General features: G+C 35.8%; 3 protein-coding genes across 3 annotated transcripts in view; 1 reads left to right on the forward strand and 2 right to left on the reverse strand.

The window, feature by feature from the left end:
- Positions 1-7109, reverse strand: part of LOC104702543 (sister chromatid cohesion protein PDS5 homolog A-like) — a 13936-nt gene extending 6827 nt beyond the window's left edge. The window contains exons 1-17 of the mRNA XM_010418410.1: positions 6789-7109; positions 6090-6317; positions 5821-5999; positions 5531-5714; positions 5224-5445; positions 4828-5053; positions 4587-4732; positions 4333-4490; positions 4096-4245; positions 3156-3204; positions 2864-3052; positions 2421-2597; positions 2053-2192; positions 1235-1361; positions 765-902; positions 600-668; positions 84-214 (exon numbers count right to left, since the gene is read on the reverse strand). Of these exons, the coding sequence (XP_010416712.1) occupies positions 84-214; positions 600-668; positions 765-902; positions 1235-1361; positions 2053-2192; positions 2421-2597; positions 2864-3052; positions 3156-3204; positions 4096-4245; positions 4333-4490; positions 4587-4732; positions 4828-5053; positions 5224-5445; positions 5531-5714; positions 5821-5999; positions 6090-6317; positions 6789-6884 (2609 nt within the window). The 5' untranslated portion in view covers positions 6885-7109. The remainder of the gene's footprint in view (positions 1-83; positions 215-599; positions 669-764; positions 903-1234; positions 1362-2052; positions 2193-2420; positions 2598-2863; positions 3053-3155; positions 3205-4095; positions 4246-4332; positions 4491-4586; positions 4733-4827; positions 5054-5223; positions 5446-5530; positions 5715-5820; positions 6000-6089; positions 6318-6788) is intronic.
- Positions 10513-13074, forward strand: LOC104702545 (UDP-galactose transporter 1). Its single transcript, XM_010418412.2, has 5 exons — positions 10513-10943; positions 11141-11390; positions 11487-11694; positions 12025-12256; positions 12623-13074. Exons 1-5 carry the CDS (start codon positions 10848-10850, stop codon positions 12845-12847), a joined length of 1011 nt encoding a protein of 336 aa, XP_010416714.1. The 5' UTR covers positions 10513-10847; the 3' UTR covers positions 12848-13074.
- On the reverse strand, positions 12982-18618 carry LOC104702544. Its single transcript, XM_010418411.2, has 16 exons — positions 18145-18618; positions 17832-17984; positions 17527-17694; positions 17156-17446; positions 16971-17065; positions 16719-16788; positions 16395-16607; positions 16225-16284; positions 16040-16119; positions 15711-15931; positions 15532-15623; positions 15341-15467; positions 14024-15201; positions 13732-13949; positions 13432-13590; positions 12982-13355 (listed from the first exon to the last, which is right to left on the reverse strand). The coding sequence occupies exons 1-16, from the start codon at positions 18376-18378 to the stop codon at positions 13271-13273; spliced, it is 3444 nt and encodes a 1147-aa protein (XP_010416713.1). The 5' UTR covers positions 18379-18618; the 3' UTR covers positions 12982-13270.

Here is a 19180-nt window from a genome sequence, read left to right on the forward strand (position 1 = left end):
TGTGAAAGCTCATTAAAATGACGGCTTCATGTTAAGAGCCTGTACAACATGATTGATTTGCATAACTATCCAAAAGAATATACCATGACTTGATGCCATCCTGTCCTTGTGATTTTAATGTTTTCTTCAAAATGTCTAGCAAGTCATCGATCTTCCTTACGACTTGACCATGACGAGGCAAGAAACTTTTCACAAGTGTTTTGAGCCCATATATCTGCCAAAGACAACAAGTCAAAACTGAATATAGCTCATCCTTGTAAGCGGAATTTGAAAACTCCATTGCGCTTATTCCAAATAAAAAAAACTAAAAGAATCTTAAGGCTTACACTCAAATCCTTCTATAGCTAATAAAGGTATAGCATCATTCCTCACAATAATGTGATTCACATTTTCTATATGTGGCAGCATAATTCGTAAAAAAATTCTGGAGTAAAGCATGAAAGTGCTGAACTTCTTCCAAAGTACACAAATAACTGGCAAATGTTGAGCAGAAGCATTTACCAACAGTCACACTTGTTCTACTTTGGGTCTAATAGTAAAGTGAATATTCTCAGAAGTAATAAATGGGAAGCAAAAGTGTTTCTTTCTCCACCACTTGCCTTAAGCTTGCAAGAGTTGCAACAACCAGAAGACTGATCACAAGGCAGTTGACTGTCAGATGGTTCCGCCTATAAATATTAACATCAACAATTAGAAAATTAATTAGAAAACAGAGAATTAGCTGGATATCTCCATAATGAAGAATAGCACCTCTTGTCACTTACTTGAAAAACTTGGTATATGTAGCTGGTGATATCTTCATATATATTGTCATATGCCAAAACAGAATATTGCCCAACACACGCCAAAGACTGCAAAGTTGTTGGAATGTTCCGTCCAGCCAGCAAAGAATCCAAGAGCATCTGAGTAAAAGGAAGGCAAATCAATCAACGTGACAACAGTCAGTTTTCTCTAAAAACGAAAACCATCACTTATTCAAAGGAAGTACTGTGAAAGATATGTGCACACAGCACTGTCTAATATACTAATCTATGCTCCCCCTACAATCATCGTCACATCATCACTTTAATAATGTCACTTGCGCCAAGAGTTAGGTTCCCAAGAATGTAAAGATTAATAAATTTATACGCCAAGGATTTTCCCTGTTAGCTCCATAACATACACACAAATGTGAACAAGTAAATGTGGGGTAAAGGAAACTAACAAAAAAAAATCAGGTTGCATAAAAAATAACCTCGCATAACTCGGAAAAGACATATTTATCAGATGATCCAGCCAATAAACCGATGGCAGAAACCGCATATTTTGCCTGAGAACGAGTACCCTCACGACACACCTTCTCCAGAACAGGGTAATAGTCACTGCAAAGGGAAACCAATGTCTAAAGTATGTCTAGTTCTCATCCATCCATAAAATAGATATTTGTTGTCTATGTATGCTATTACATGAGCCATATTTAAGAAGAACAATATATCTTGAACAAACTTACAGCATCTAATCAATCTGATAAATTGTATTTACTATTCAAAAAAAAAATAGACTATATGACGTGCCTATATCTAAAAAATTTGTATCATGAACCTTACGAGTATGTGGTCAATAATAGACTTCTTTAATTATTTTTTGTATCATCAAATAACTTCTATTATCTATGGAAGGAGTACACTATCAGAGTACAGAGCAAACAAGAGGTATAACAGTTTAAGCCTAACAATTCGCTAAGTTTATATATGAGCAAAACATATTTGCAGTACGGGGATAAATGGAACAGTAAGCGCTAATTGATTCAAATCCATTAAAATCATTTACCTTTTGCAAATTGTTTTATTTACTTTGTGTCTGGGTAAGAAAACAAAGTATAAAAAATGCCACGTTAACAGATTTCTCTAGCAAGACTTTTGCTTTAGCAACACAGATTTTATAACTTTTCCTCCAACTAGAACAACGTCTTTAACATATATCAAATAGACCTACGAAACATACAAAAATGCCACATAATAATAACAAATTAACCTAAACCCATTATAAGTCAAATAGTGCAGAAGAGATTACCCGAAGTTGACAGATATGTAAGGAGCTGCCTTTGATAAAACTACAGTTAGCTCGTCAGCAGCTGGATCATTCTCCTCTAGTAGCTTCAGAAACTGCTTTTCTGAACCTCTCAGGTAAGAAGGGAACATGTTGAGAATAACCTGATTCAGGCAAACAGTAACAATGCCTCATTTGCATATTCGAAGACGATGTAGGCAAAATAGTAATGCATACTAAAAACGCTAATATACCTAAAAGAAAAGTTTAAATGTTATAGAACAAAAGTTAACAAGGGACACCTAAAATGAACAAAGGATAGATATCAATTCGAACAAAAAATAACTTAAATGAAAGGATAATAATCAGAGGATGCCAGCATCTTTCCTTACCAGAAGAAGTTTGATGGAAGCAGCCTCCAATTGTGTGTTAACAGAGGTGCTGCAAAGCTGATTCAAAAGACACTGAACATGCTCTGAGCTAAATATATTAGGCGAACATTTTGTAGAAAGCATGCGCAGGAACTCAAAAAGAGAATGTTTAGCACCGATCCTCTTGAGAAACTTCTCCTGAAAAATAAATATAAAGAACAATAATGTCACACAAAAGCGACTATTTATTTTCTTCATTCTGAAAATCCCAATGCATTTCCTGTAAAATATCTTGCTGATACTACTAAAATGATGCATCACTGAATAAGTCAAGAATGGAAAATAGTAGATATTCATGATATTGTAGATGTTTCACATAAAATGTTATGCATTGTGAAGAAATTGAACATAAAATTACACACTAGTAAATAATTTCTCTGATGCTCAGAAAAATTAGAACTTACTTTAATGATCTGGGCATTTGTGGATGACAGATCATCCAGAAGTAAAGTTAAAGCATCAAAAATTGATGCATCCCTCATTTGGTCTAATTTTTGAAAGAAATCTTCTGCCTCAGAAGCATCTGGAAAGCAAGCTGAAAGCTTTACGAAGTAGCTCTTTTTCTTTCTTTGCGCTTCTTCTATATTGCCATCCTAGAGCAAGCATCAGATTAATAAAAAATTGAGCAATGTAAGGTTTGTGACTCCCTCAGAATCCATGAAACAACAAAACTTAAGAGAAAAGTGTAAAACAGACCTTAGATGTCCTCCAGAGGGTTAGGCAATGCCGCAATTCATTTTGCAACCTGGAAACATACTGAGTGAATAACTAGAAAGACTTTTAACCTACATTTGATGGTGAATTACTATGTCTACCTTCTTTTCTGAGATAAAATTGAATTGAGTGACTTCAAGTGGATATTATTCATAATGGCAAAGCATTGGACCCAGTGCCGCATCCTCTCCTCAACTGGAAGAAGGCGAGGAAAAAGATCATCGGAAAGCACAAGCTCCAAATTTTGGGACCTAAATGATGCATAGAACTATATTAATTTTTCAGAAATGTTTAGAGAAAGAAAAAAAAAACAATTCAAGGATAGTATATTAGGGTACCTGAATTCTTCACAATTTTTATCGCAGCAAAGTAGCAAGATTTTGCATGGGATTTGCTCAAAATGTTCATTTATTGTCATGTCTCCTGCTGAACACCTGTCACAATAATCTTGATATACTTCTGTCAGCTTCTGCAGAGCCATCTTCCTAACAGATATCTTTGTCAAACAAAAGCACAATATAAAATAAGGTGGTGAGTAATCTGGAAACAAATAGATCCTTAGTCACACCTCATATACTGCAACTTAGAATACCTTCTTATCCCGAAGCCTCTCACTAGCTTCAGAAACCAGATTCAAAGGAACATACTTCATATTAAATTTCATAATATCACAAGCAACAACCAGAGCCTGTGTTCGAACTTTATCATCAAAATCTAATAGGCGTTCTTGGATAGCAGCTGACACATAAAAATACGAATAGAGGACACCAGTTAGAAAATAGGCAGAAATGAAGAGCCAATGCAAAAAGAGAAAGTAGTTTCGGAAATATTACTGAGAACTCCAGATNGAACCTGGAAACATACTGAGTGCATAACTAGAAAGACTTTTCACCTACATTTGATGGTGAATTACTATGTCTACCTTCTTTTTTGAGATAAAATTGAATTGAGTGACTTCAAGTGGATATTATTCATAATGGCAAAGCATTGGACCCAGTGCCGCATCCTCTCCTCAACTGGAAGAAGGCGAGGAAAAAGATCATCGGAAAGCACAAGCTCCAAATTTTGGGACCTAAATGATGCATAGAACTATATTAATTTTTCAGAAATGTTTAGAGAAAGAAAAAAAAAACAATTCAAGGATAGTATATTAGGGTACCTGAATTCTTCACAATTTTTATCGCAGCAAAGTAGCAAGATTTTGCATGGGATTTGCTCAAAATGTTCATTTATTGTCATGTCTCCTGCTGAACACCTGTCACAATAATCTTGATATACTTCTGTCAGCTTCTGCAGAGCCATCTTCCTAACAGATATCTTTGTCAAACAAAAGCACAATATAAAATAAGGTGGTGAGTAATCTGGAAAAAAATAGATCCTTAGTCACACCTCATATACTGCAACTTAGAATACCTTCTTATCCCGAAGCCTCTCACTAGCTTCAGAAATCAGATTCAAAGGAACATACTTCATATTAAATTTCATAATATCACAAGCAACAACCAGAGCCTGTGTTCGAACTTTATCATCAAAATCTAATAGGCGTTCTTGGATAGCAGCTGACACATAAAAATACGAATAGAGGACACCAGTTAGAAAATAGGCAGAAATGAAGAGCCAATGCAAAAAGAGAAAGTAGTTTCGGAAATATTACTGAGAACTCCAGATGTTTTGTTTCCAGACGGATTCGCAAAGTAACACTGTTTGCCACATGTCAGCGCAGCCATTCTGACATCTGCAGATTTATCTGAGAATCTTCTCAAGAACTCTGCATAAAGATCTTGATATGTCTCTCCGTAAGAGCTAAGACAGTGCTTAGGCTGTGCAAAAATCCTTCCAGCTAAGTTAAGGGCTTTTATTCGCACATCGACCTGATCAGTCTGCAGACATAAAAAAAATGACCCTGGTGAGTAGCCAAAAAAACTCAAACATGAATATAAACGCAAACTTAAAACAAAACAGGCTGTACCTGCTTAAATAGCACAATTTAACCAATCTCATAGAAAAATTAGATCAAATGTTTATAAATATGCAAGTGTGCAATATGTACCAGTAGCTCTCGGGTCAATTTCGGGATAACTGCTAGCAGCATCTTGGGAGCAATTAAGGAGATCTTAAATATGATTTCGTGATAAGAACCTTTGAGATCGGTCAGGATGGAATCTTTCTCCAGAAAACATGATGTTAAAAAGCTGCAAATCAACGGCTCAAGCTTGTCGGTACAGCCTTCAATGAGAGATATGGCAAGCTTATTAGAAGCAGAAGTTGTATCCTGTAAGCACACGAGAATCAAAACATCACCTAATCATTTTGAAAACCATAATCAATCAATAGAGATAATCGTTGTACATCCATACCTCTCCCTCCTTCACAAGATTTTCCAGAATAATAATGACAAAAGACGAATCTACCTCTTCCTCCAGAATATCAGTCATTATCGTTAAAATGTTGTTAAATAAACTTTGCTGTGTTTGCTGCACGCTAGCCTTTCGCTGCTGCGTTTTACTATTTTTCTGGTTAATTAAACTCTGTTGATGCTCGCTGTAAAGAAAAGGGAAAACAACAACCATGTTAAAGCAGTTTTAACTACGAAATTATAAAATCAAAGCAGCCATAAAATCTCGAAATAAATCATTTCATCTTTTACCTTACAAGAGAGAAGAACTTGCTAAACATCTGCTGAACTAAATCTTGGAGACTGTCTAGCATTAGAAGACAACATTTCAATCGAGAGACTGTCTCCAAAATTTTCGCCCTCTTGGAGAAATAAGGGCTAACAGTATCAGATAGCTCAGAAAACTCAGCAAGAAAAAGATTGAAGATATCCTGAAATCAGGGTATGACATGTTAGTGCGAGTAAAAACCATAAATGAGAAAGAATGTATGATTTTATTGGGAAGGAGGAGTCGTAATTACCTTGAGATACTTGTCTTCAAAAGGTAGCTTAGGTGCTAAAATCCGGAAAAGCTCGGAGACACAAATAGTGACCAAAAGACTCACGTCGTTATCATCATCATGTTTAAGAAGTCCATGCTTTATAATGGATTTCTTCAGAGGTCCTAACTCAACTTCTAGCAGTTTTAGACCTTTCTCCTTGTTGATGGCTGGAGGCTGGTCGATCTGTGACAGTGTATTAGCAACTTCCTACAAAAATCACACCAAAAACAAAAATATGACAGAGTAAGCATATTATTAGCTTGATTAAATCACAGTCAGATCAGCGATTAGCTTACAGGTTAAATCATATCACCAGAACAAAACAAAACAAATGCCACAGTAAGATCAGCGATTAGCTTTATAGGTAAGCGTAGATTACCCAGAGAGAGAAAAAAAATAGAAATCGAGTACAAACATGCATAGGGAACTCAAAAACCCTTGAACGAAAAGCTAAACCGCACGAGAGAGAGAGAGAGAGAGAGAAAGAGTGATGAAGGAATCGTCACAAACCCTAACTCAAATTTAAGGAATCAAGATTTTTCGGAGTGGTAAGGTAACAAAATCAAAACCCAAAGTGATGAAATCGAGTTACTAAAAAAAAAAAAAAAAAAAAAAAAAAAAAAAAAAAAAAAANTAAAGTAGTGATTTGCATCAGAATCAGCTTAAGAGAAAATTTACCCGTAGTAATTTGACGAGAGAATCCTTATTGGGACAAGATAACTGAAGCAAACGAGAACCCAGTTCGGAAACTATATGCGTCGGCGTTTTCTCCATCCCGGTGTACCGCGCTACTTGAAATCGAAATCAATAAGGAGACGAAAAGAAAAAGAAATAAAAAAAACCCTAGAAACGCCTTAGTGCAGTGAAGAAGAGAGAGCGAATCAGAATTCCCACGGCGAGTCTCCGATGAAAACGGAGAGGGAAGCTTTGGGCGGGACTGACTGACTGACCCTTTTTTTTTTCCTTCTCTTTTTTTTTTTGTTCTTATTGCTCATCGGTGACTCTACTGTATATACACATGACGACAGACCAAGAAAAAAGGAAATTTATCTATATGGGCCTAGAGGCCCTGTTAAAATTACCAAAAAGCCTTGTATAATTATATCAGAAGCTGCAAAAGGTAATATTTGTTATCAAATTAGCCGTCTTAAAACGACGTCGTCTCACCGGTTTGTAAAAAACAAAATAGTGATGGAAACGGGTTTCTCAATTGTAAAAGTCAGCATTTCTTTATCTATAAGCCGACCGTTTTGAACCTCATAAATTTATCAATATTTTTTTTTGTTAAACCTACTATATAAATCCTAAAACCAATCAGTGCTTAATTAAACCTACTATGATCCGACATCTGAATAGCGTCTTACTAATAGTGATTTACTCATGTGTATTATAGTTGATTTCTTAGTTTTATTATTCCTATAACTCATTCGCTGGTGTCGTAAGCAAAGGGACAAGAACACCCATGTGCTTAATATACATGCTCTATATACACTTAGTGGCAACACCACTTGACTCTGCACCATAATGATCATTTTCGTTTCTGGATTTATATTCTCTTGAATCACAATGTTCAATAATTGAAACCCAAATCAGGATATAGCAATAATGGTTGATTGTTAATAGGACAAGAGTTTCTCTAAAATAAGTTGCGTTTTTTGACTTTTCTTTCCCCAATCTTTCAAGCTAGTTTCTGTCGTACATTTGTTTTGTGAAAGATTGGTTTATGTGTCACGAATCAATGAATAATGTGAGAAAATGACTTGCTCTTACCGAAGAGAGGTATGAAAACGAATTTATTAACAAACATTTCTTCAATGGTTATGTTTTTCTTTTGATTATGATTTTAAACAACCAAATTAATACCCGATCAGCTTTTCTTGTGCATTTATATATATCTTCATCTACATAATTCATTCATGGAAAAAACTTAAAGACATGTCAGAACTATTATGCTTATTGTTAGGATCCTCATCATGACATGACGACATAGACCAATTAATTGATTGCTAGTTACCCGATATGGTATAAGAATCTATGTTACTGATCCAAGTAGATTAACCTAATTAAGCATGATTTTATAGGTTTCATATCTGGTTCACAATGATCAGATGAGTTGTTTTTTTTTTTTTATCTTTTCATCGACCAGATGGGAATTATTATCTTGAAAGCCTGTTATGAATTTTGCAATATGATGCATATATAAAGTAATATATCCTCCAATATTGTAAATCCACAAAACTTATACATATCATGAGGTCAACAGTTAAAATACTATGCTTATCTAATCGTCTAAAAAAAATTGATAGGGAAACAATGTTTACCGCTTAGGTGTCCACTGAAGACTCCTACTTCTACTTGCCTTTGCATCTTCTTACCCATGCAAGTAAGTCAAATATTGTATTAATTGCTTACACTATGCAAAAGGAGAACCAAAACTTGCTGCCTAATTCATTCAATATCTTGAAGTATATCATTAATCTTTTGGTAAAGTTATTATTTCGATAAATAATTCTCACCTATCTTATTGTTCACATAAAGTGCGACCATCAAGCGGTTGACTTTCTCGTGGTGTTGAAGACTCAATACCAATATTCAAGAAATTGCTAGGCGGTATCTGGGCGGTGACCCAGTGCCTAGCGCCTAGAACGTCTAATCGGAACCTAGACGGTTTTTAGACGGTTTAGACGTTTACAACATAAAACATTATATATATAAAATTATATACAAATATATGTTAGAAAAATAAAAAAAATATATAAATTATAAACAAAAGTAAGAAAAATACATTTATTTAAGTTATATTAACAACTATTAAACATTTATAATTACGTATACAGATATAAAACTTAATAAACTAAATATATATAGTTAAAAATCATAAATATATATTAAAATTAAATTAATATATTTTTAAGCGGTTTAGACAGTCATTTAGGCGTCTGCTGAGCGCCTAGCGCCTAGACGGTGCCTAAGTGGTCGTCCAGACCATTTTCTTGAACACTGCTCAATACATTGAAATTGAATAGTCGTGGTATATAACGTCCACGAAGTCGATTGTCTACACATGTTAACTTTGGTTTCGACTTTCGAGTATGTTATTTTATATAACATTTTTACCATAGCTCAATCTGTATATTATGCATTCTGCTTATGATGCCAGGAATATGAGATTTGTCAATTGTCAAAAAGAGTTCCGATAAAATTTATAATTCATCATGACCTATCATTGTTAAATAACGTCGCCACTTTTTCAAAGAAAAATTTGGTTGCGAACCTAGTATAACAACTTAAGATCCTATGTATTAAAAAACTAAACGCTGTTTAGGAATTATACAGCTTCTTTATGAATTACAAAACCATAACAGTAAATTTAATATGGGGACTATGTAGCGTTCGATATTTATTTTTCATTTTTGTCAACAAAACGTTCAACTTTTATAAAGCAGGAAATTTACGAGTTTATAAGATATATTAATAACCAACTTAATTAAGATATTTCATACATGACTTTAATAAGATAGTGGGATGTCAACCTCATGAACAAAATGTATTTTGATCGGACGGCAGTGATCTCCCCCACATCCTCGGATGTTATGTACCACAAAACAAAAATATGTGTTGCTGCGTTTAATTAAAAATAATTAAAGCAATATCATAATGTTTTCGATTAAATCATGAACAATTATTTTTGATAATGTTTATTTAATTTTGTTACTATGTACTAACCCGTGCTACAGCACAGACAAAATATTTTTATATAATTATATTATTTTAAATATATAATTTAAGTTAGGTTTTATTTTGGATTATTACACGTATATAACTTAGAAGTATCTACTTTAGAACGGGAAACACGTCTGTATCCCGTTCTATCTCCTCTCGTCCAATATCCATCAGAATTTTTTTATCTTATTATAAAGCTTTGATCATCACTTTGCTTAGTGGGCTCACCCATATTCACTCCCGGTCCATGGATCCACTTCGCTTAGTGGGCCAATGTCCATTCCCGACCAGTTGGTCCATCCATATCCGATGGTCGATTTGCTAATGATTTTTGATAATGTTTATTTAATTTTGTTATATATATACAGTAATTTATTTTCATGAAAGAAATAAAATTTAGCACTGCTAATATAAAACAGTCAAAAGTATATTTATTGTAGTCCATGTACATCAATATTTTGTTATCAAAACATTGAGTTTTTTGGAAATTAAATCTTTTGACTCAACTCAACCATCATAAAACATGGAAATACTATTCTGTGATTTACTCATCTCTATTTTTTTAAACTTTTTATTTTCGGAATTAGATTGCCAAAAAACACAAATAATAGAATTTGTTTTTGGGTTAAAAACATTTTCTTATAATAAATAGAAACCTACGGAAGAGCAAAAACATTATTTTCATGGCTTGAGAGAGAGAGAGAGAGAGAGAGAGAAGATACACACATATTAGAGAGAGACGTTTGAGATTGATGAACAGAAGAAGAGAAATCGAAACAAATCACATGGAAGAAGAGCTCACTGCTACCGTTACCTTCTCCACTCTTCACCTTCATTAGGGTTTTCTTCTCTCCTTCTTCTTCTTCCCTCTCTCCCTCTGATTTAGCTGCGCAGCTTCCGCTCTCTTTCTCCCCCAAATTCACACTTGTTTAAAAGCTTGTTACTTTTTTCGTGGGGTTTTCTCAATTCTTCGATCTGATTCCGAAAGTTGCTGAATTTTTCTGAGTGAGAGAGATGGAGGAAGGAAGTTTGTTCAGATCTCTCTTAGCTATTATCCAGTGGTGGGGTTTCAACGTTACCGTCATCATCATGAACAAGTGGATCTTTCAGGTTTCTCTTTACCCTATTTTTTATGTTTTATTGTCTATATATTCTATTTGATCTGATCTATTGTTGTTGATTTTGTATTTTTTGATGTTTTAATTTGGGATTCTTCTTTTCTTTTTTTACAATTTGAAATTTGGTATTAAGCTTCATGGATTGGTGGTGATGTGATGATGATTTATGTTTTTTTGAAATTTTTGCAGAAACTGGATTTTAAGTTCCCACTATCGGTTTCATGTGTTCACTTCATATGTTCATCGATTGGAGCATACATCGTTATCAAAGTTCTCAAGCTTAAACCTTTGATTGTGGTTGATCCTGAAGATCGATGGAGGAGGATTTTCCCAATGTCTTTCGTCTTCTGTATTAACATTGTGTTGGGAAACGTCAGCCTTCGTTACATCCCTGTTTCGTTTATGCAGACCATCAAATCCTTCACTCCAGCAACCACAGGTTAGGGTTTTTGATATGGAATTTGTGATCTTTTCTCTTTGTATGTTGTTGGATGTCAAGAGAATCTGATTGTTTCCTGTTTATGTTTGAGAGCAGTTGTCTTACAGTGGCTGGTATGGAGGAAATACTTCGACTGGCGTATTTGGGCGTCTCTTGTGCCCATTGTTGGAGGAATTCTTCTTACTTCTGTTACTGAGCTTAGTTTTAACATGTTTGGATTCTGTGCTGCCCTGTTTGGATGTTTAGCTACTTCCACAAAGACCATTCTAGCCGAATCTCTTCTTCATGGTTACAAATTTGACAGGTCAGTTCTCTTCCTGGAGTCTCTCTATTGACTTTCTTGTGTTGATATTATTCAGTTTTGGAATTTTAATTTCTATGATCGGTGTTGATTCATGAAAACTGCACTTAGTTTCAAATATTAGGAAGACATCTTCTTGTTATGTATTTCTGGATTTGATGTGCAATCATTTTTCTTATTCTGCAATAGATATTCATGTGATGGCATCTTAGTCCAAATTGAAAAAGCATTCACTTTGATTGATATTATATCACCTTTGGGAAGTGTAAACCTATCATTATCCACTTGCATAGAAGAAAGATTTGATATTTTATTTTGTTTTTCTTTATTTAGCATAAACACCGTATACTATATGGCGCCTTTTGCCACCATGATTCTCGGGATACCAGCGTTATTACTGGAAGGCAGCGGAATTATGAGTTGGTTTGAAGCACACCCAGCTCCTTGGTCAGCCCTCATCATTATATTCAGCTCTGGTGTTTTAGCCTTCTGCCTCAACTTCTCCATCTTTTATGTCATTCACTCCACAACTGCAGTCACATTCAACGTAGCTGGAAACCTTAAGGTAACAAAGACAACCCTAGACCCGTAACTAAGTTTCTCTTTCAGATTGCTCTGGATGACCCAAACTAACCAAAGGATAGCTTACTTCTAATTAAATTTACTGGCAAAGCTAAGTTATTATCAGTTGGTACAAGAAATTGCATACCGGCCAGCTAAAGTTTCTTCGCATCTTTTGAACATGCTTCATATTCTATTATAGGTCTTATTCCTAGTTGTTGGCATGACTGCATCCATATAGTTTATTTTAAACAAGTTTACACTAAAGTATAAATTTCTCGAGGGAGATTTTGTCATCACCAGCTTACTATTATTTTTGTTGCCTTGGACACTGTTAAACTCACTCCAATGGTTCTAATATGATTCTCAGGTTGCAGTGGCTGTATTGGTCTCATGGTTGATCTTCCGTAACCCAATATCATATATGAATGCTGTTGGATGCGGAATTACGCTTGTGGGCTGCACATTTTATGGATATGTGAGGCATATGCTTTCACAGCAGACACCGGGAACTCCTAGGACTCCTCGTACCCCAAGAAGCAAGATGGAATTACTTCCTCTTGTTAATAATGATAAACTCGAAGGCAAAGTCTGATCTTATCCTATCTGCAGCTCAGTTTAGTACTGACTGACTGGTTCAGGGTGCTGCAGAAGACAAACATTCACACAAGGGGTGTTGAATTTTTACTAAATATGCATTTTACTCAAAACCTTAATAGAAAAGTAACATTTTTTTTCGTTTTTATTTGGGCTCGTAGAAGAGATAATGGTTCCTACTATTTTATATCTCTGTGAAATGTAGAATTTTTAATTTATCAAATACATTTTCAGAAAGCTGGAGGAGAGTACTACATTTTTTTCATCAAAGGTTTCCGTATATGCACTACTTGTCAAACTCTACATAGCAAGTGTCGAGAGATTCATCGGCTAAAGTTAACTCTGATCGAACATGTATAAATAACTATTCGTGAAGTGTGGAGTTGTTCTAATTTCTATACAAACTACTTTATTATGAATTTCAACTATAAGTGCTGTGTTGGCCCAAGAATGCAATATCTTCTGAGGATAATTCCAGAAACAGATAATGTCGAGCTTCTCTTGACCTGAATCGAGAAAAATGGAGGTTAGGAGAGAAATCAATCATACTCAAAACACTATGGTGATCCAACTGCTACTGACCTTCGCCGTCTGCCTTGCTCCATGGCCCCAGGTAAGTTGGAGGGATCTGCTCTTGAAATCTGCCCTATGAATGAAGCATATTCATGGAAAGCTCTTCCTTTCAATGATCGCAGAGGGACTACTGACTCTAATACGCCCGAAAGGCGTACCATTCGCCTACTGCATTCAGAAGAGAAAAAAAGAAACTCCAGTAATGAGAAAGAAAACTGTGGGAAACTGAGTCAGCGAGAAATTTGCGTCGCAACAGATGAACCCGTTGGACATTTTGTACTAATCATACGTTGGAAGAAAATTATTTACCATTCTTCATGTATTTCTGGTTTCATATCCAAGCAGCTGCCATTGCTCCATGTGTAATCCTGCCTTGCCTCATCTACTTCCAATCCTGTTGTAGCAATTTGGTTTGTTAAAAAGCAAAACTCTTGCTGTGCCACAGTGGATGTCATCTGTTCAAGCATCTGACATAAACCAGACATATCAAGATCTCCAGAAGCGTTCATCATTGGCTCCAAAGCTCCCTAAATAAGTAAATTCCACGAATTAAAAATGTCTGAGCTGAAAACTTTGAAAAGAGAGGAAGTTTAATACTCACAAGGTTCAGGCATCTAGTTTGCGTTAGGTCAGATTCCGAAATTAGATTGGCTATCTGATGAGTGATATCAAGAACTTGTGGAGCTTCTACAGGTTCTGAATCCAAGTATGGCTTGAAATCAGCATGACTCGAACAGAGTTTTTTCCATGATTCTTGCACGGTATATCTAGAGGTATCAAGCTTCGGTTTCTGAGCTGTCTTGAATGTCTTACCAAAATCTATACGGCTGCATTCATCTGAAACTTGTTGCATCTTCTGGGAAGTCCCTACACATTCCTTGAAACAGTCTTCCATCACTGTCGCATCAGAAGATTCTGCAATTATCTCACATGTATTCTTTAAACAATCAAAAATCTGAAATCTGTCTATATATATCTCTTTTGATGGGGGAGTCTGTACAACGTCCTCATTCATGGACACTTCTGTTCTTCCATCAAAATGTCCGCAAGATACCGCCCTTGGCGACAGCTCAGCTTCACAATCCATTAAAGTTTCTGGAACATATGAAGATTCTGGTACACATGATACATCAACTGACTGGGATACCTCATTAATGCAAGAAACTTTTGATGTCTCATACTGATAACAAGTTGCCTCCAATAGTTCTGCTCTGGAAGGAACTGAAGGATCAGCTAGTACGATTGTTTCCTTTTGCATATCTGGCCAATATGAGGACAGCGTACCATCATCTTGGAAAACTAATCTGTCGTCCTTCTGATGTTGTGAAATGGAAACCCGTATGTCAGTCAGAGGCTCATCTTCTGAGTCAGAGGACATCACAACATTGAGCTTCCGCCTTCTGTTTGGCTGAGAGAAAGAGAGTGGTTGGTAGGAAGTGTTGCTAAGTTCACACGGAATATTTAAGACGTCTTCTAATTCATCATAATCTTCAAAACAAGTGTTCTGCCTGAACATGGCTGCTTTCTTGGCTTGTATGCTGTTCTTTCCTGTGCTCCGCCTCCATAATCTATTAAGCATTTTTTCGTTTTCAACCTCTTCAACAAATACTTCAACTGTTTTAGAACTTTCCTCTTCCATGGATAATACCTTAGCAATCTCACTCTCCACCAACTGAGACAACTGAGAAGGGAAATCCCGTGAAATTATCTTGGGAAGCAGCAAGTGACCAGTTTCATGATCAAAGAGATCTGGATTAAATGTGTTCTTCACCTTCCTGGCTGTGTATGGGAAATTAAACCGTGAAAAATTAAATGTCAAAACCTTCCAAATAACTAAAAATATTCACATCTTGTCTTTCACTACTGGACCTCTGGGACTAAAATCATTTTCGTATGTAGAAATTTACATCCAAAATACCTCTTTTCAGTTGACTCTGAAACCAAAACTGCAATTGCATAACCGCTTTCCGTATATCACCACCACAAAACGTGGTTAATTTCTCTAGGGAACCAGGATTAACTTTAACTTCCTCTGCTTCACAAACCTGTGAAACAACAGATGTTAAACGAATCCATTAAAATTTAAAGGTTATGCATCAGAATACTAACCAGAGAAAGGTGGCTAAACAGTTCTTCTTTTAATGGCAATGAAAAGCATATTTCTATCCTCTCTAAGTTGTCTGGTAAACCATGATTCTTTTCTGTAAATATGCATGTAATCAGCAGATTAATTAAGATGAACTGCAAATAAACCAAAACTAGTGTTTTAACATGGAAGAATACACTACCATTGGCAGTCAATACCACAGGTCCTTTTGCTTTCTTAGCAATCTGCTGGATAGCAGAAACAAGACCACGATCTTCAGCAAAACAAATGTCTACATCTTCAAAAAGAATTAAAGGCTTCAAGTTAGCTGCATCATTCTGGATATGTAATATGGGTACCAGTTCAACTACATCCTCTAACCCATTGCCATCAGTACAGGAATTGAAAAGAGGGTCCAAGGACCTGGAAAAAAACAAATTATGTGATCACAAACGCTAGTTTCAGTTTAAAAGTTCCGATTGAAATGCAGAAGATAGCAAATACAAGCATTACTGTTGCAATTCTATGTACCTTGACAAGCTATATGACTTAAGAGCCTCCCCAAATTTCTGCCTGACTACTATTCCACTTCGGCATTCTGATGTATTGGACTGTAGACAAAAATCATTAGAGACAAACAATTGCGACGGTATATATTTCCATGCCAGAAGAGGAAAAAAGGTCGTTTAAATCCTTAAAGCGGAAACAGTTCATACCTCTAGGATTTTAAATCCTTGTTCCTTGGCGCAAGCATGAATAGCTGCAGATTTCCCACTCTGCAACACAGGCACAATTGTACTCACAAACATGAGCCACATACATGAAACTCACAAATCAATGTAGACGTAAAAACTGACAGTTCGTGGCAGAATATTTTATCACACACCCCAGCTGGACCAATGATTAAGAGAACATTTTTCAGGCAGTCTTCAGCACCAATATTTTCCGAGTCAGTGTCACTTTCAGAACAGTTGTAATCAACATCTTGCGATTTATCTTCATCACTACTCAAAAAGTCTTTGCTTGGCTGAAACCCTCTCTCATGCCATTGGCGCAGCCATTCATTCATTACTTTTACAGATTCAGCATTACCACATACCTGCAAGATACTTGGGTAAGAAAAGGAAAAATTGTGTTTGCTACTTTTCTTTAATTGTATTAACACAGAAGATATAAACTATATGAAGGCAGTGTGTTTAAATTGTCTGACCTCTGAGGCACTTCTTGGCTGGTACTTATCTACCCATAAGCTATTACGAGGCTGGGCACTGGAGCCATTACTGCATAGATTAGAAATTATAGATCAATCATTCTAGAAAGGATAAAAACTATACCCAATAGAACTTCCAAGCATACCACAGAGGTCGCTGGCCTATGTGGTTATTTCTCACTATTTTTGAAGAAATTATCATTCCAACCTAAACACGTGTACTGCTACTGATATCAAATACAAAGTCACTACCTTTCTCGACATGACAGGCTTTGCATTTCATGAGAAATGTCTGCTGCACCACCAGCACGATCAGACAAGTCAATTGCTTCATGAACTTCACAGTCCTATAAAGAATGATAGGAAATGACCCTTTGTCATGAATGGTTCCAACAAATGAAAAACATAGAACAAAAGAGAAAGTTTTAGCTCATCACCGATTCTGCTCCATCTAAGGAGGCAAGGTACCCACGTGTCTCCTCCTGTTCTGCTATTAAGACCACTGGAGATGCCTCTGCGATAACTTCTGATTGACTAGCAAATTGTTCAGGCTCCTCATCTTCGATGACGCACACGTCAGGATGTGAAAGAGTTGGCAGTTCATTTAAATCAAACTCCATAGGTCGGGGTTCAAGAGAGTTGAATTTCATTTGTTGATCAGGACTCGCAGCGGTGGATGTTTGCTCATAAAAAGTCCAGTTCTTCCAATCAATGGGTCGATAATCATCCTAAGAAGAAGGTTATGCTATTCAGATTGCTTTAGTATTTAAAATGATTGAAGAAGTTACCCAATATGCATTAGTCATACCTGAAACCTCTCAAATACATGGATAGGGCCGACGGTGACGATTTTATCTCTTCCTTGACCCTGACACGTACCATTCTCAGCTGCAGAGGCTTCTTGATTTCTTTTACCTCCTTTCCAAGACGAGAAAAACGGATGTATTTGCTTGCCAGCAGACATCCGCAAATTTTCCTAATTCAAATATAAACCAACATAATGCCCAGACTTTAGACCAAGGATCTTGCAAGTGTTTGCAACTACTTAAAGAAGATACACCAACCCAAGTGTTTGCAACTACTTCATACTAACCACAAGAAGGACAAACTTACCTCAGCTCTTAACTTAGCTTCGAGGCGCAAATTGGGAACTGGAGGTGAAACATTGGCACCAGGAATCATCTGATCAGCAGCAGCAGCTACAATCTCATTTTTAGTTGCACTTTTCTTAGGAGTTGTTTTACGAGGACTCTTTCCTTTGGCCACCTGCATCCAAAAAAAAGATACCACACTTAACAAATTCTTCTCGAAAGCAATCCACATTGTAGACTATTTACCTAAAATTCAACTACTTGCTTATACAAAAGCCTATCAAGCTAAACATAGTAATTTAAAACAAAAGAAAGAAAAGAAAAAAAAAACAAACCTTTTTGGAAGCTCCGTTCTTGGGAGTTCTCTCTTTCTGTTTTCTCATCTTCTTCTTCCCTTGACTACTACATAAACCACCATCTTCTCCTCCTCCTCCTTCACCTTCCTCTTTATTACTGCCGACATCGCAAATCCGATCTCCGTTAGTCTCAATTACCTCATCAGATTTAGGTGAGACCAACGTCGACTGAACCAATTTTCGACGAACATTCCTCCGTGGAGTCTGATCCATTACAATTAAAGAAGGAGAAATCAGAGTTAAGGTAGAATCGAATCTGGGGTTTATGTATGAATTTGGGGATCTTGGTAAGATTAAAAAAAAATTAAAAAAACGATAAGGTTAAAGAAGACAAAAGTCCGATTCTGTAGGTGAAAAAGATTTGTTTTTTTTATAGTTGGGTAAGAATTTGGAGGGAAGAAAATTATTTCTTTTTGCTATTTCCCGCGAAGGCTCTCTTCTTTAAGGATTAGAAACCGCTTCTTTTTCCTTTTCGCTGCCGATAAATTCTTTGCTTTTAGCTCGGAAATAAAAAGACTAATTTACTGGATTAACCTTTATTTCTGTTTTTTAATGGAAGGTAAAATTACACAATCTAATTGCTACATTTATCTTAAATTTCAATAAATTTTCTATATTAAAAAAGAAAATTTGGTAATTTCATTGAACTTTATCAATGATGATCCTTAAACCGGTGAATTAATCCACGATGTACCTTAAACCGGTGGGGTCAAACCCTAAGGGGTAAATCCGTCATTGACTAAGATGTTATCTCCTACCGTTGTCTTTTGTCTGCAACTCACTCACTCACACACAGCTGTTAACTATTTCAAAAAAAAAAGAAAGTTTTTTAACTTTTCCACTCTCTCTCTCTCTCTCCTTGGAAGAGAAAGAAAGAAGATAGATAGATTCTCAGTTTTGTTCAAAGTTCAAACTCAAAAGAACAACTGGAATCTTGTTTCTAAGCTTTTTTCTGATACTGGCATTTTCCAGAAATTGTGTGAAACCCTACAAAAAAAAAAAAAAAAAAAAAAAA

The sequence above is a fragment of the Camelina sativa genome, chromosome 7 (genome assembly GCF_000633955.1).
Source record: "Camelina sativa cultivar DH55 chromosome 7, Cs, whole genome shotgun sequence".
Taxonomy (NCBI): Eukaryota; Viridiplantae; Streptophyta; class Magnoliopsida; order Brassicales; family Brassicaceae; genus Camelina; species Camelina sativa.